At 32.9% G+C, this 18,138-nt stretch overlaps 2 protein-coding genes across 2 annotated transcripts; one reads left to right on the top strand and one right to left on the bottom strand.

Moving 5' to 3' along the window:
- Positions 1-5,770: 5,770 nt before the first annotated feature.
- Positions 5,771-9,450, bottom strand: TRIADDRAFT_63102 (expressed hypothetical protein). The gene is made up of 7 exons (XM_002110395.1): positions 9,196-9,450; positions 7,145-7,333; positions 6,983-7,057; positions 6,786-6,887; positions 6,549-6,707; positions 6,368-6,451; positions 5,771-6,186 (listed from the first exon to the last, which is right to left on the bottom strand). The coding sequence occupies exons 1-7, from the start codon at positions 9,259-9,261 to the stop codon at positions 6,121-6,123; spliced, it is 741 nt and encodes a 246-aa protein (XP_002110431.1). The 5' UTR covers positions 9,262-9,450; the 3' UTR covers positions 5,771-6,120.
- A 3,960-nt stretch (positions 9,451-13,410) lies between these two features.
- TRIADDRAFT_54419 (uncharacterized protein) lies at positions 13,411-17,441 on the top strand (the record flags this gene model as incomplete). Its single annotated transcript, XM_002110917.1, has 11 exons — positions 13,411-13,428; positions 13,913-13,994; positions 14,215-14,478; positions 14,552-14,743; positions 14,975-15,107; positions 15,438-15,523; positions 15,793-15,914; positions 16,177-16,233; positions 16,384-16,580; positions 16,682-16,858; positions 16,988-17,441. 11 exons carry the CDS (start codon positions 13,411-13,413, stop codon positions 17,439-17,441), a joined length of 1,782 nt encoding a protein of 593 aa, XP_002110953.1.
- Between the last annotated feature and the right edge of the window lie 697 nt (positions 17,442-18,138).

The following is an 18,138-nucleotide window of genomic DNA, read 5'->3' as shown; positions in this document are numbered from 1 at the left end:
AAATTTGCAGCGACAGCAATTGTAATATAGTACAAGCTTAACATATTATCACTTCATTAATCGCTGATTAAAATGCCATTATTTACGCTTTTACGCAAGATCGATAAATAAATTATAAAAATGCTATACAATCATCTTGGTATACATGAAAATTTTAGGTCAGCAAATGATGCCTACAAAACCGTCAAAACGACAGCGCCATCATAATGATAAGCGTCAAACGGTTACTACCGATTTTGATAAATAAATACACGCATATTAATAACGGATTAATTAACTATACAGTATAAGGAGAACTTGTGTCATCTTTTAAATATGCTATATTAATTAATTAATTTAAACAACTTTCTTATGCTAGAGCAGCTCCTGTAGTCAAATCTGATTTGCACAATTGATAGATAACATCTAGCATAGTCAATACAGTTTGCCAATGGTTGATTAATTATAGTTCTTCAGCGCCTATTTGGTAATTTCATCAGCGTCGTACAATAGCTCTCTACTATAAACTAGTAAGATTAGGCTAATTAACTAAAACTAAATTAAAACAACAAAACTAATAACTTTATTCTTTAATTACAGACGTACAGACATGGCTGCAATCCATGACTCAGAGCGCGCATGATTAATACAAAGAACGGTCGATTATAGTATCGCGCAATCAAGCGGTCACAGTATGTACAGTACAACTGTACAAGACGATTCATTTCATTTATTTTAACATGTCGAACAATCAGTATAGCTTACAGTATAAGCGTTATACAGAGAGACTACCACAGTATTGGACCTGATGGAAATTATAGCTGTGAAATGATAAGAAAGATAGATCTAATCATTGAAATTATGGAACCACCCTTGCCTATATCACTACACATTGCAAACTAGAAAAGACAGTGGCATGTATCCCCGATAGACAAGTAACTTTGCATTGTGCGTAGAATACAGTCTTTGGGTGGGGTATTTTTTAAGGATTGTACGCACTACGTACTGTGAAATCCACCTTAAAATTCAATGTTGAAAAACAAGTTCATGTCCAGGCCTAGGCCCTGTAAAATATTGTATCGTTACTATTACTTCAATTGATGTGTAAACGATCACTTTTTCAATAGTCCATTCCTAGAGCATTAATCTCAGTCCAAAAAAACTCAATTGGCTAGGCGGAAACTAGAACTGCAAGAACTAGAGTAAGAAGCAACCACACTACAAAGCTGTACACAGTGTACAGTATTAGTATAATAGAATACGATCGTTCTACCATCTATACAAGCTAACATATAACTATAACTTCATCCATCTTATTGCTAATCATTGAAAATGGCTACTGATTAGAATGCATCATTAGTATCGCTTTAGTACAAAAAAGTTGCATGTCTAGTAACGATTTATAGCGCACCGACTACGCTTCACGTCGAGTTCATTAACGTCGAAATTAATACAGAGTGTGGCGTCGACGCGGTACAAGTCAAAACTGCGAGATAGATATCCAATGTCCAATATTTGGATAAATTTAAACTCCACTCATGCAAGGTAATACAACAACCTCGTTAACATGTACAGCCTTTAATACATGTATTTTTTACATCAGCCTGCTAAATTCCAGAATAATATTTCCTATACAATACTAACCGTGATTAATTGAGATTTCCAAAAATCGAACACCAACAACCTTGAGGTTAAAGAAAACGAGGTGAAAGAAAGAAAATTGAAGTTAATTAATTAATTATACAGAAGTCGAGATGTATGTACTGTACAGTACTGTATTGTACTGTACAGTTAGTACTGTACTCAATAATTCAGTACAGTATCACGTTTTTGACGGACCACTATAAGGTTTGTAATCGCTTTGCACTGTACACGTACACTACAATACTGTACTGTAGTAGTCCGTGACTGTGACGGAGTGTGACCGCACAGTACTACGTGCGTACAGTACAGTACAGTACAGCAGTGTCGAGTTGAACGTGGCCTGGTGATCGTATCATACTGTGCTACTGTACTGTGCCGCATTACTCAGCGCGGTTAGCAGTATAATACACTAATCCCTTTCCTTTTTTTCTTTTTACAGTGTTATTGAAGACGAATTAACGTGTCCGGGTGACCGTGTCATACAGTACATAGTGCTAATGTACATTGTACAGTACTGTACCGCATTACTCAGTGCACCTAGCAGTACAGTATAATACTGCACAGTTAATCCCTTCTTTCTTTTTATTATTGCAGACTAATTGTTCCTGGTCAATCTGACGACCAAAAACACTCCATAGCTTCAGTTTATGTTTCTTCATACCCACTGTCTTTTATTCTAAAATTATAAAAATATATTGTACGGTAAATTTATTATTAGAGTTTATAGCTTAAATATACAATTTCTAACTTGATCTAAATTCTATCATTATCTAGCTGGTAATTCAGACTTGTACCACTGTGTAGTGTGGAAGCACTACAAATAGAGTTCTTTACAGTACCAGAAACTTCTACAAGTCCCTGACAGTACAGTAGATAATGTGGGGGCGGCTATCTGCAAACCCTGGGTGGGGTGAAGGCATTGTTTTAAAGTGAATGTGTTTTTAAATTCTTCAGGGTTGGTCTCCTTTTGTTTCAGGAGCGTTTTCTTGACCATATATGGCATTATCTGTAGTAATCCTATCCGACATGCGTAGTCCATAACATATTGAAATTCAAGCAGCCCATGGGATTTTTTCAACTTAATTAAAGAAAACAAAACCCAAGCAGCCTGCATCTTATTAGTACTGTATAACCTATTGTCGAGGTGGCAAAAACCAAGTAATAAAACAAACCAAAAAGTTTTTTATTACGTCTTGACTACAACTTCGATACAATTCGCACTACATCTTTCGTAATATATAATTAATCATGGACTATCGATTAATCATAAGAATATAAGTAAAAGTAAACACTTTTAATATCCCGTGAGAGGCCTTGTAAGGAATCCTAAACTACAGGCCTGTACTGTACTGTTATTTTGTGCATGCACAAAATTTAAACAACTAAAATCGCAGTGAATTCTAGAAAACTAAATTGTACAGTATCTCTTTTTTTTTCCATTGCTTTATAATAAATAAATATAGAAGCAAGCCTCAGCTCTAAAAAGTTATTAAAGCGAACAGTAAACCTCAAGTGTCGTGGACGTATTGCTAATATGGTTTTCTTCAGTATACGAGTACACCACGGACAGAACCGTTAATCACAGAATAGTAGAGCGCATTTTATGCTGCCTACTTACAAATTAGAATACGTATGGTAATAACTAACGTATAAAGCATGTACGAATGTACTGTATAGTATATTGTAAAATAAAATTAAATTATATATATGACAATAACTATAGAATACTGCTGATGAAATGCAGATGGTATTGATTAGCATAAGCTATTAGCTTTCCGACATTCCTAATTCCCGAAGTAATCAAATTTCAAAGTTCGATCCACATCATCAAAATTCGAAATTTCGGTAGCCTGCGATCAGCATATCAGGTCATATTTGCAAGCTATGACTAAAGATCGTTAAGCAAGGAAATCCATGTACGTTTTTCATCGGTAATTGCTCACAACAAGCCATGTACGAGTACAGTAAATTATACTTTGTACCTAAGACACAGCACATTACAGTATAAATTTATAATGCAACCCTTAATTAAGTAAAAAGCAAAGTAAAAATAAAAAGGTAATTGAGATTCTTCGGCCTTTGCTCTCCACTGTATCTTAATAGATTTACGAATAATTTAGGACATTCAAGAAAGACTACTAAACCTACAATCGATCGTTCACACATTACCGCATCAGGGATACTTGTCAGCTAAGCTGCAGTATTGATTGATTGATTGATAATGGTCCTATAAGAAGCCATAATTACAACAAATAAACGCAATTTCTCAATCAACCTATGAAACTAAATACTACATTACATTCCCTTCAATATCATTGACATAAGTATAGCTTTAGTATAATTAACATATATGTATATTGAATGTACCAGCAAATTAACTTACGCCTTTAAAATCTCGGCTCTCTACGTATCAACTTTATTAGATTAGGAAAAAATTGTAATAATACCAGTATTTCAATACATTTAGTAATTTCCTTTATCTACAACGTCAAAATTGTCTTATAACTCGTGTACTAACTAATACTTCGACCATGACAATCAGATATCAGAGCATCAATAACTTCAACACCATTACATAGATACGTTTTTGATTAATAAATCATCAACCTTTAGAATAAAGTGAAATATAAACTTTCTCAAAATAGCATGGAATACAGCAATTTTATTACATGCATGACCTCGAATACCATACGCGTGTCGTATGTATAGCAAATGCCAACGACTATAATCGTCAACATCTCGTAATCGTTGTTCCGGTTTAGTCACTATTTTTGATTTATCAAGCGATTCCTGATTCTACTCTTATCAGATAATGGAAAGTAAAAGGTACGAGACTACGAGTATAGTACGTGAAGTATAACGAGCGAGGGATCGACTAGTTCTTTAAGAATAGCTCGGATCAAGTATACTATACAATATACAATACAGGTAATTGCCGTTCGGTAGTAAGCAGATCTGCTATAATTTCTCATATCAGACTGCATTAACTCTTAAATGACGGCTGAAATATAACAAGTAAGTTATTAAATTTTCGCTCATTCTGCCGTTATCATAATACAGTAACGTAAAATCAGCAAGATATACAGTACTGTACATCTGCTTACTGTATAAGCTGCTACTGTATTATACCGTATTTATATTGTGGTACGGTTCAGCTATTGACTTGGACTTCTAGACCTAAAAGCCCATGCTCTTGACTACATATTTCTATTGATATCATATTCCTCAATCAATATTACTATAACTACTACGAAAGTACTGTAAGTTCATTATTTATAGTTATTACTGCCTAGCACTTAGATGGATCACATCGACTAGTTTATTTGAAATAAAGAAAAACTACATAGTATCGATTTTATTGCAATCAGTAAATAGACTAATCCTAAACTACACATTATTACCTATTTCTACAGTATGTTTTATTAAGCCTTTCTACTATAGCTACTAAATTTAGATGTAATATTAACACGAGTGAGATCATCTTCATTCTTTGTAGACCTAACATTAGGTATGACTGATTTTATGCAAGTGACGATTTCAACCAAAAAATCTCAAATGAGTGTTTAATCCCAAAAATTTTAGGCTTAAAAATAACAGCTGAGCCCGACGACACAAATAAGCGATCTAGTGTCTTTATAAGCGTACCTTTCTATGACAACGAAATTTATAATATCCCTCTTCTTCAACTCAATAATCTATAGCGCGTACCTTATCGGAAGTAGACATTCTTTCATAGTAATATAGATGCTAAAACTATAGAAAATCGCATTTGATATAAATCCGCGATACAGTTATCTGTCATATGTGTATGTTACTAAAAATGACCTGGCTCGGTTATAGCTATTTGAGATATTTTCATACTCATCAAATTTCGGAGAAAAATTTCAGGATTTCATTATAAAATTGAGTATCATAGTATTAGTACAGTAACTATACAATTAACTACAATAAATTACGAAATGTGCTTTACTTCACAGAAATGTCTCTATGCTACTGCTAATAATTATAATTATAATCGTAATGTACTTGACTTGCGCGTTCTTCTAAAGCATAGTAATTCATTACAGGACAGTAATCAAAAATATCCAGGATCAATCAAGTAAAATCAGTAATCGTATACCAAAATTATAACTTAGATAATAACGGTATTTTAATATATACGATATTCTACAATAATGCTAGCATATCAGAGTCCTGTAGATTACAAATAAAGGTAGTACCACTTCAATTAGAAAGGCTAATACAATTAGAGTCATTAGAAAATACAAAGATAAATGTATACACAGAATCTTTCGTGATTGAGAGACATTTCGTATCGTTTCTAACAATATATAAATCCAGTAGTACCAAATAAGGCTAAATAAGTATAATTAAGCATTTTATTCATACTAGACAAAGCATACTAGCTACAGCATTATTAATTTTTAATGCTAAGTATATATCAAATATAATAACAGAAGACAACGCTTCTGTCATAAAGCAAATATTGCATTGAAATTAAACTTGTTCATAGCCAGATCGAATACTACGCATTAAGCAACAAGCGAAGACGATACCGATAATCTGTAAGGCAAGTAAATTCTCATCAGCGACTATATATAACAAAGCTGTCAATAGCCTAACCGATCTAGACTTCATTTTATACGCAGAAAATCAGATAAATAATAAGACAACGATATCTAATAAACTATCTACTGCACAAACTGTATTTTAAAACAATTAAAATACCGCTAGAAATACATACCTGTATGCAAGCAATACCAATTGCAACGCCTCCGATTATGCCGAGATTGTTTGTAACGTCCTGGCTCAGTTTGTTAACGCAACCCTGGAATAAACAACAACAGGAAAATAGTTATCCACTGCTAGAAGCAACTACTAAATCATCAAAAAAATGTCGACATTAAATTTACAATTGACCTTACCATAGAATAGATGATATTGTTTAAGTTGGGATTTTGTCCAATATCATATCCACAGCCTGCGGACATTGTCTTACAACAACTATCTGGAACGCTGATCGCATTACCGTCAAAACGCGCATCGAACCAGTCAGTATAGTTATTAGATCCACAACATTTGACCTATAATCATAAGATTACAAAACTATTAGCCATAAATTCTACCAAAGTCATCCTATAAAAATGCAGCTAGTAACTTACGGTTCTCTGCAAAAAGTCGAAAGCCTTGGCGGTTGCCGAAGTATTGTGATTGTTATAATTGTGTAACGCCTTATCAAAAGAGCTACCCAGTACTTTCTTGACCTAAAAATAATATAAATTGATGTAAATACAACACAATATAATGCATGTAGTATTAGAAATGAAAATTGCTACAGAAGGCTCATAAATATATTTACATCCGCGCGATAGACATAGCCTAAGATAGCGGCAACAATTTCCATGATAAGGATTATTCCCATGAAAATGGAGAACTTTAAAAATTAATTTACAATCCATTAGCACTTTTACAATCAATAGACGCAATATCGAAAAAGAATAAAGTGTAAGTTACTGCTTACAGTAGTAATCATGCAGTAGCTCTCTCGGATAGCTCCAAAGCAGCCAAAGAAAGCAATGAGGAAGATGATACATCCAATTATGATTACAATAACTGGAGCACTTGTCAACGCATTATTCGTTATGGTGAAAACACTTCCATATGTACTCTTAACGACAGCTCCCAGAACGATCAATGCAATGCCCATAATCTTTAAATACATCAGATAAAATCGTGAGCATAATTACTTGCTGAAACGCTTTATTTAAAATTTTCTAGTTTTATAGTACCACACACATGGAATCAATTAGATCAAATAAAAGTTGATATATCTACTAAATAAAACTATAAAGTCAACCAGAAATTGATAAAGAAACTATCTACGAGCAACAGGCAGCCACATCAAATTAATCGTACTTAAAATCAAGTAAGTTACTCTCAATAATAGGGGCTAATAGAGAAGACGTTCAACTATAAATTAGCTCAAAAAGTAAGTAAAAACGTAAACTGTATAAAGTGACCACAACTCAAGTATGAGTCAGTTTGCTGTTCATTATCGCATTACTTGTCAGGACTTTTCTGAATTTTCTCTTATTACTGTTAACGTAAATGAACTAAACCGGCTTAAAAAGAGGTGTGGCAAAGACACAACCTTACCGATTTACCGTACGTACAGTATGTTGTATGATACAAAAAGAGTAGCGTAAGTTACCGCTTACCGTACAGTACAATGCTCTGTACACTACACTGTAGGTACAGTCACAGTAGACCTACTGTATACAGTTCAGTGTTATTATGTAGTGTTAAATTGTGTTACATACAATACTGTACAGCGCATGACTGTATATTAATACAGTACAGTTACTGGAGCTACACGAGTTTTCTTTTTGCTTAGGAGAATTTCTAACGAATTCGTACACACTCCCCCATCTGTTCTCGATAGCTTTTTTAAACTGTAGGGTTGACTGTTAAAATAATCCGTTTTAATTCTACATACATAGCTACAAGTATTTCATGAACTCTCTAAATCTATGCACTAGACCTTAACCTGTAATTACTACGAATTAACTTAAAAGAACTAGGATCAAGAATTAATTGATCATAACGTTATCTGGTACAACGTACGAGATGATACAAAGCGGATAAAAAATCTCATAAATGGTCGACAGACGGCACCCATACTAATGCATCGTCTGCATTTTCAAAATTCTGGTATTCGCATATTTCTAATCTAATAGAAGAGCTACAGACTACAGTAACGGTTGTCTCCCAGTTAAATGTGATAAAAACTAAAAAAATTACAACCAATTAATCATTTACGATATGTTGAATGTTGAATCTACGCACTGTACAAGCTACAAAAAAAGGTCGTAGACATGCAGGCTTGCTTTTCATTGATCAAGGCTGTCTCTGAATCATTCGCGGTAGAAGTAAACTCGACTTTACTGTAATATTAAACACTAATAGATTTTAGATTTTAAAAATTAAGGAACTAATATTAATTTACAGTAATCAGTAGCATCGAAAATCGGAAATGGCTTAGTAGCTTGGAACTGATGCACACAATCGATAACTACTTCACTGCACACGGGAGAACGATCAATTTCTACTCTTAATAAATCTAAAGGATGATTCTATCCAAGCGTATAGAAACATCTACCCAATCGTTTCAAATTGTCGGAAGCCTTACCAAAGCGTAAAAAAAAGTCAATTTCTTACGTTACTACTGTAGAGGGGACTCGTATGCAATTTACTACCGACGCAAATGTGCAGTATATCCGTTATAAAATAGTAATAATCAACTGCAGTAAAAGCAAATTAACTGGTGAATCAACGTGCAGGTAAATCAAGACAACGCACTACAATTGTGATCCTTGAGGTTAAGCCATTTAACAATTACAAGATTAAACATGAATACGAAGTGTATTTCAGTTAATAACAATAATTACGAAGATAATTTATCAAATTGGACGCCCTGAATTTCTTCGAGAACGCACCCATCAAGTCGAAAGCAAAACTTTCCTGAACTAACATAAAATGACCGCAAAACAAGCTTAAAATTTTTATACTTACAAAAAATACGACGTTGAAAGCGAAAAGAAGAAGTTTGATACATTTAGCGCTACCGTCTAGAGCCATTTTGTTTCAGATTATAAGAGCAAAATTTAAAAGCAAACTAAAAGGAAGAAAAATACTGAAGGGGTGAAACTTGCGGCACTAAAATGGCGAGAAAAGTCGATTGTAGAAAACGTCTTTCAACGAGAACTATTGTTTTTTAGTAAGTTACTTTACTGAATGCCTCTGCGCATCAACATACAATAAAAAGATTGTGTGTAACGATTTATAAAGTCGCTGCAGGCTCCCCGAGAACATAATGAAGTACTGTATTGTCTTTAATTGTCTGTGTAATGCACTGTAGACCACTAGTGTACTGTACAGTACAGTACATACTGTAGTGTACTACGGGTTAGCATGACGTCAGGCTGTGCAGTACAGTGTACAGTACAAAAATGGAAAAAACAATCCATCCGTGCCCTTTTACAGTACTTTATACTGTATGGCGTACCATCACCGTACTGTACAGTACAGTACAGTAAAGTACTTCATCACGTAATGGACTACGAGTCTACTGGTGTCACTCGTCCTGCAGTTCAAGAACTACACAGTGACTCTATTTTGAGTCGCAACGCTGATTCCTACCATATGCGCGGTCGCTAGTCACGAGCTTTATCACCATTACATCATTTATGACATGATACTATATTTAGCTTTCAGTTAAACCTTTCTTGATGATTACGGAATTTACGTACAAACTATTTATTGGAAATGTACACAAATAAATTTTAAAATCGCTATACATGGTTCTCTCACTAACCATCTCCGATCGTGTGTTGTAATGTAGTTAAAATAAGCCAAAGCTCTGCAATCTGCATTATAACACTTCTTTAAACGGAAGATTGACGTACTGTACACAGTGTACAGTGTATAGTTACAAATAATATCGCTAACTCGCTACCATGCACTGTACCGTCATCTGGGGTAGTTGGTTATTTTTCAGGTAAAAACATCTACTGTACTGTATAGGGTGCTTGAAGTATAATGTTAATCATATTACAGATTTTATTGCTCTATGGAAGTATTTAGCTATATCATAGTATAGCAGGTAACTATGAAATAGAAGTCGCTGTAGTACAGTACTGTATTTGGATGCTCGTATGATGAATTCCTACGTTATTTAGAATATGGTAAATTGACTTAGGTAATCAATGATAATCAACTAAAAAATAAGCATACAACCACCCACGTACTAATTGACTGGTATATCTATCCATCCACCTGGTATATATCACACCACATTTTGAAACTGAAAACACATGTGAAACGGAGCAGTAATTAACACATGCAGAAAATGTTAATACATGCATATTACATCAGAAAGCGATAGGAAATCGTAAACTTAAACAGTATCTAGTAGACTAGCACACCTATAAGTGGAGTTTTAACGCGAACACACAGTACTGTACTGTACTGTACGGTTATTTCTCGCCATCCTTTCTTAGCATATTTCAAGAAACTGCTATATCCCTTAGGAATACATGTATCCAACCATGAGATGCCCAAAAGTGAATTGAATTCAACGTTACGATACAGTACAAGTACACTATGCGATGAGATGGTTCATCGAATGATAATGTACCTTATGCTGATGCAAAATTAACATTACGATGAGATGATCGAGCGAATGATGATGGTGCATTGCACGTAGTATACCATAGCGTGTGAATATCGCACGCAGAGCATGGTAGTCACAAGGGACTTCCCCGCAGTTACCACTGACGAATTATAATATTTTCGTCAGGCTTTAACACTAATGTAGAATAGCACCATAATTGAATGTGATACATAATTAGCTAGTTCTTCAGCCTTCGTAAAATACGGATGCATTAGTTTAAGACTACACACAGGATACAATGCGTTGTTCTATTTTCTGAAGAAACAAACAGAAGTGTAAACACCAAATATCACCGAGTCCTTCTTCTAATTAACTACCAAACAGCTGCTGCCAAAAATTATACTTATTATATGTATACTAGTATCAACTAATACATACATTTACATGTAGACAGTTACCACCAATCCCCGCAAATATGTATTTACAAAAAGCCTATCATAATGATGAACAACATACTGTTATGTAGCAGCTACATTGCTATATCTTCTATAATTTAATTATAGAAATATCAAACAAATAAACTCTGTTGCATACTGTGCAAGCTTGTCATTAATAAAAGTCACGCGAGCTATCTGACTGACTTATTACATTGTAAAATCAATTGATTTAAATTAAAAATATTTTACGTTTACAACGAGGGTCATAATATCTACTAGATTGTATCATCGTCTCTACTATTAATAATACCTACACCCATACCTACGTGTATAGCTATATCCAAAAGTATATATACACTCTTCGAAATTCCATCAATACATTTCAGGCTAATTAAGTATATTTGGATGTTACTACGGTAATAGTAAGATTTTTGTTAATTCACCAATAAATATTATAAAGCCCAACAAAATATCTATTGACCTGGTAATAACTCTAAATCTAATCACAATTAATTCGATTTTAAGATTAACGAATCTGTCTAATGTATCTTTAGTAATCGTTTAAGAGTGTGGTGATTAGTTCATAAAATAGTTATTTGAAATTTAAATTACGGCAAGCTACAGACAGTATGCATAGATCGAAGATATTTTGCTATAAGAATATACCAGTAATCAATGATCCACAATTTATAGCTACAGTGTATAATGTACAATAATTTTTAGTTATCGCTAAATTGTTCGTCATAATTGCCAAATTGTAGCGTATATGCACGTATCTTGCCTGATCTTGGCATATAATCATAGGACTGAAATAAGTTATCAAATCAACATTGCAATGCAATTAATGCCATGGTTTAAAAAATGTTCGATAGCATTAAAATAAACGGATTCCAACATAAATAAATTTGCTAATATTAAACACTATACAGTAAACTATAAGCTACAGCATATTATTATTAACTAAGACACTGCACCATCTACTTTTCTCAATAGCACCTAATCTACGGCTCTGTTTTCTCATAAATAACAATGATACCAACGCAAGATAATAATCCTATTTGTGTAGCATTTATTAAAAATCAATAATTCACAATGGATCAAGTTTGAACCATTCATAAATGGTTACTGTACCTATTCATTAGACTTAATGTCTTTGTTTTCTATTAGATTCTATTGAGGAAACATCGCTAGACAATAGATAGTATCACTCATTAGCATTAGTTAGCATTTAAAGTACATCCGAAAATCGCGAGAAAAAGTTGGCGCGCAACTTCTACCGACATCCAACAGTCAAAGGCTGGAGTTATTTTCTATGCATGTTTATAGTGAAATATCTTGGTCACTGACACTTATTAACTAAAATAACATTCAATGGAAGTAAATTAATGATGTCATTAAGGCGCTACAGGAATAAGAGGAAGGTACCGTGGCAATGATTTTAAATAATCAAAAAAAATTTATAAATAAAAATATTCTTTTCCATTTTAAGTAGTTGGAATGAATTTGCACGTCTAAGTACCTAGTCATAGCTAGAAATACAGTACCTATACTCCCGTAGTACATACGAATAATCGTCATCATTCAAAATGTCGTTTGTTATAATATTGTAGCTAGTATTCATAACTATAACTATCTATAAGTTATTTAATATTACTCTTATAAATTAATTATAATCTAGACATAGAGTTACAATCCTATTTTAAATTCTCACTATATTGGTATTATACTGTATAATCGTTATCTTTCATATCACGTCCCAATTGCAAAATACAAATATTAATATCGTCACCTCTACTGTGATAAATTATATTTAATAGCCATTCCTGTACAGTATGTTTTAAAAGACAATCCGTTATAATACTTTTATACAAAAAATTAATACCATTGGAATAGCTGCAGAAATTTTGTGAGTTTGCCCTGACGTAAATTACTTCGCTGATGAACCTATATCAGACGAGATTGTCAATAGTAACAGTATCAAATAAATACTGAATCACAAATTATAACCGATACTACTACACAATAGATTACTATCAGAATTTATTTGCAATCTAATCAACTGACGTTAAAACTTTATACCCAATAATTTGTATTCGAAAGCTGAAACTTTTCATTTCTAAATTTTGAAAGTGACTAATACAGTACTTGTACATGATACGTAGCTAACAACGTAGTATCATGCTAACTATCTTAAATGTATGTCCTTCTGATATGCAAAATAGGCAGCACAAAATGACAGAGAAATTTCCAGTACGAATAAAGCAAAGTATGCTCGGGATAAGTCTAATTCTTGACTATAAACTTCGCATTGATCACAAATTAAATGTTTTACTATCATTTTTACATCGATTAATAGATTTCCTACTAAAAACCCCAAAGATTTGATAGCGGAAGATTCTTACTCTTTATATTCGACGGACACTGATGATCAGGTACACAAATTTATTATTCGCCATAAACCGTTAGATGGATACCAACGATATTGTGGTTCAGCTGCGCAACTTACTCAACCTATCAGTTGTATTCTGTGGTTGATTTAGGAATAGAGTATTAGCTAATTATAACTATATATAATCAGCACACAGTACACTTACAATATCATTCCTAACTACTTACAATACTGATTTCCAAGATGATGAATATCTTGCTATTGCAAAGAATTCTTTTAATTCATTTCTAGATGAAACATAGCGAAAAAGAATCAGAGACACGCGAGTCTTTATTATCTGCCATACTAGCTCAAGAGAGCCGTGTGCCATCAGGTTAAAAATTGACTATACGGGCATCTATGTATATCTAACAGTAACACTAATTCACTAATATATAAGCATCATATCAATTATCAATTAATCTGAATGAATAATGCGATATCATGCTTCAAGATTATCTAACGGTTATAAATAAAAACGTGATTCAAGTGCACACAACTTTGTACTGTAAAAGGTTGTAACTGTTAAAAATCTTCTTTACCAATATACGCAGGCAAAATTCGTGACAATATCCATTCTACTGACGTGGAAGATCCTAAACCGCTTATATCATTCGAACTATTACAACGACAACAAGAGTTATTAAATAAACAATTACGGAAGGAGGCAATTCTAAGGAAGCAACTGGCTGACCTACAACGTAAGCAGTCTCGAATAGAAAATGAGCAAAAACAATTCGAAGACCGCTCAAATACTCAATCACATCCCGTTTCATATCCTAATGAGCACGCTACACCAGCACATAGGACAAAAAAAGGTTAGTTTACAAGATACGTACTCGACACGATAGCTATTTGCCTAATAAAATTTTCCTACCTATTACAATCTAGACATTCTTCAAGCTAATCAAGATCCAATCAATGATGATAGAAATGGATTTAACAATAGCATTGCAGCTATATCACCATATAACCCTCCACCATCTCCTCCACCTCAACGTCTTGATAGCAAAGCATGCACTGGCCATGTTAAAAGTCTGCAGAAACAGCTTAACTATCTTCGCAATAATATTCGATCTTATAGTAAGTATTTAATGTTCTGATATGCTCGTATTAATTATTATCAGCTACTAACAAAACTGTTCAGTTCAGCCGCGGCAGATAGACTAAGGATTAGAATATATCATTACAAAATTCAAAACATTCGCTATAATCTAAATTAATGCCACATTTCCATCTAAAAATTGTAGATCATAATTTACTCAAATTAATCAGTAATAGCCATCACCATTTATATTTTAAATATTTTTTAAGGCATGACCAAAGCGAAAAACAACATTAATGAAATTGATAAATACATAATCAAGATTCAATCGGAATTAAAGGATTACGATAAAGCTGATCAATATTTACAATCTGTCTACTGCGATAATAGCCGATTAAGGAGGTAACAGACAGTTACAGTTGTGGAATATGGTACTATTCTAAATTTCTAGTGGTACTGTAAATCACATTCTTATTACAGAGAGATATTACTATCCTTATTCCCATTCTATTTAATTATGAAACTTTTCAACTGGTTAATAATCCTTAACTTAATAAAAAGACTGTTTTTAATGAATACTCAACTATTAAACGTCAATAAAGTAAAGTAATACTTATAGCGAGATTCATACAAGATCAAGCTAGACCAATGATATATCCAAATCATAATTATAAGGAAAGAACGGACGAATTGTTGAAGGACTAAAATTATGAACTATTAATATTATCTTAGGCAACTGAGACTGTCTCAAAATACATTAAAAGAATTCGAAGAAACTGTCAAGGAAAATGAAAAAAGACAAGATCAGGAATATCAAAGTAAGAAGCAAGATTCATATTTTTCCAATACATGCATGCCAAGATTATAAACTCAATAAGGGGAATTATGCTTTCGAAAATTAATATTTCACTATAATAATAAATCCACGTAATTGCACATCGTATATAAGTAGAATCATGGATTACTAGAAGGTCTTCTTCTAGTAGTCTAAGGTAGAAATCATCTATGCTAGCTTAGCAACAGTTGCTTGCATAATTGAATAAGTGATTAATTAGGTTATGGTTTTATCTGTATTCGTAATAAACAGTTAAATCGTTGCAAACGATGAATAACCTTCTAGAGGAACAGGTGAAAAAAAGCCAGGAAGGGTTACTGAATGAGAGACAGTCTGTATTACATCATAAGGAAACAATCAGTCAGTTGTCAAGGGTAAGAGAAGCTCACTCATATGCTAACTTTCCTATGCGTAATTAAATCCTGGACAACTGAAATCATAATCATTACGATAGAACAAACAGATTTATTGCGTTTATAGTTCGGATTTTTTTATTGCTTTTCGTTATATACTTTATTATTTATTAAAGTTATCATCATGACTAAATGATTGCTAGATAGCAGTTCCGAGATCTTATCACTAAATTGAAATAATTAATTTCATGTTCGTATCTCTGAACCAAAATAATTGCAATAGACAGCAGAAGAGTTTCGTGATGATATTGAAAAACTGAAAAATCAATTAGTGATTCAGGTAACAATAATTAATCTATACTTAGTGCAGATATTTTAGATTAATAAAAGGGTTACTAACTTAGCGAATAGTTATCTCATAAGTATAGACAATAGTAGTATATTCTTGAATAATTAACCTTGTTGAATGAAAATATTTACAATATCGTAGGAAAACCAATACAGGCAAAAGGAAGAAAGATTGGAAAAGAAGGTACTGCAGATGGAAGCAGAAAGAGCAGAACTAACGGCACGCTTAGAAGTAACTCAGATGTCTTTAGAAGCGGCAAAGAAAGAACAACAAATTTTATCAATTGCTGTTCAACAGAAAGAAGCTGAAATAAATAGACATGAAGATATTTCAAGGTTGTACGTCATGATCATGTTAATTATTGTTATAATTTAGACATTGTTTCGATATTTACAAGATTAGTAGTGCTTGAAGGAGTGAAAATCTATTATTTCCATAGGAGAACGAAAGAAATGATGACTGGTTTGGTAACCACAATGGAAAAGACCCAAAACAAAAACCAACTGAACAGCTATAGTTACGATGCAGAAATTAAAAAACAAGAACCAATATCGGGAGTAAATCATAATTACAGTCTTGAATCATATTTACCGACAACATCCGGACTGCAAGTCAGGTTAAAATCAAACATTTTTGATAAAATAGAGGCTTAGGTTCATATAAGTTACGTCAATACAAATATGTAACCAACATTAGATTGATTTTATATATTATAGTAACTAATTTCATTTCTTCCTCTCTGTAGTGATACCGTTAGCACCAAATCAACATCACCCGGTTCGAAATTTAACCCTTACCGAACATTGCAACATAATTCGCCAAAGAGAGATCAAGGTGGCCAGGAATATATAATGCAAAATAATGGCATGAATCCTGATCAACATTCTGAAATCATCGTTGCTACAAATAAAACACCTGAAAAGAAGAAGCCTATCTATGACGCATTAGACAATAACAATCATCGCTATCAGTCGGAAAGCACCGAAAATGTTTTATTAAATCAGGAAAATAATGATTATGCCGAATTAAAAGATAGAAATTATCAGCAAAGTCATGATGCTGTTCTCGATCAAATGGACGATGATGCTACGTCTGCCGTATCCTCTAAAGATGAAGTTGAATTCAGAAAAGAATTAGCCATTCTTGATGCGGATATCGAGAGACTACAAAGAAGTTTAAAATACCTGAAATATAACTGACCATTCAATAAAAAAATAATGTACATTTAAATCTTTTACTTCGGATCCTAATTTGATTCAAATATGTAAAGCTGTTGACCATATTCATCTTATTTGATTTATTCATTACATACATCGAAAAAAAATATTCCTCAATCGCAATTGAGCTACTTTATCATTTACAGCTTAATCGTTCGTTACTTTTTATCACAACCTATTATTGCTATTCTGTCTTTAAGCGATGGAGCTAGTCCAATATCTCATATGTTATGATATCCTAAATAGATGAATGCTATAAAGAAATTAGAATCCTATAAAGTATATGAAAGGTATATTAAAACATATAGCAACTTAAAGCTGATCTCAAAATTCCAATTCTGAAAAGATTCGTAGATACTACGACGCTCCGTTGCACATCCCAATAATAATCATTTTCAGCATTACTAATAATGCACATCCTTTATGTATTTTGGTGTATTTTTATAATAATGATTTACGATCTCGATAAATAAATATCCTCTTCTGATAAAGATCTATAAAGTGATCGTGAACTATAATCTATAAGATACGCATTGATATATTGCGTAACTTTATTGTGATATCGATGTTGTTGAGTTATATGCTATTAGAGAAAAATCTTGAAATAATTTATTGATAAACTAATTCAATATTAAATAAGTGAATTACTCCAATCATGATTAGATTCTATAGTCAGTAG

The sequence above is a fragment of the Trichoplax adhaerens genome, genomic scaffold, assembly GCF_000150275.1.
Source record: "Trichoplax adhaerens TRIADscaffold_3 genomic scaffold, whole genome shotgun sequence".
Classification (NCBI taxonomy): Eukaryota; Metazoa; Placozoa; class Uniplacotomia; order Trichoplacea; family Trichoplacidae; genus Trichoplax; species Trichoplax adhaerens.
The sequence above is the reverse complement of the archived record's forward strand: the minus strand, read 5'-3'. Positions and strand labels throughout refer to the sequence as shown.

What these genes read in the sequence shown, in the direction of transcription:
- TRIADDRAFT_63102 (XM_002110395.1), bottom strand. Translation starts at nt 9,261, where the DNA reads ATGGCTCTAGACGGTAGCGCTAAATGTATCAAACTTCTTCTTTTCGCT. An exon ending in GCTATGTCTATCGCGCGGAT is followed by an intron (nt 6,888 to 6,982) that starts GTAAATATATTT and finishes TATTATTTTTAG; the next exon opens with GTCAAGAAAGTACTGGGTAG. An exon ending in ACAATATCATCTATTCTATG is followed by an intron (nt 6,452 to 6,548) that starts GTAAGGTCAATT and finishes TGTTTATTCCAG; the next exon opens with GGTTGCGTTAACAAACTGAG.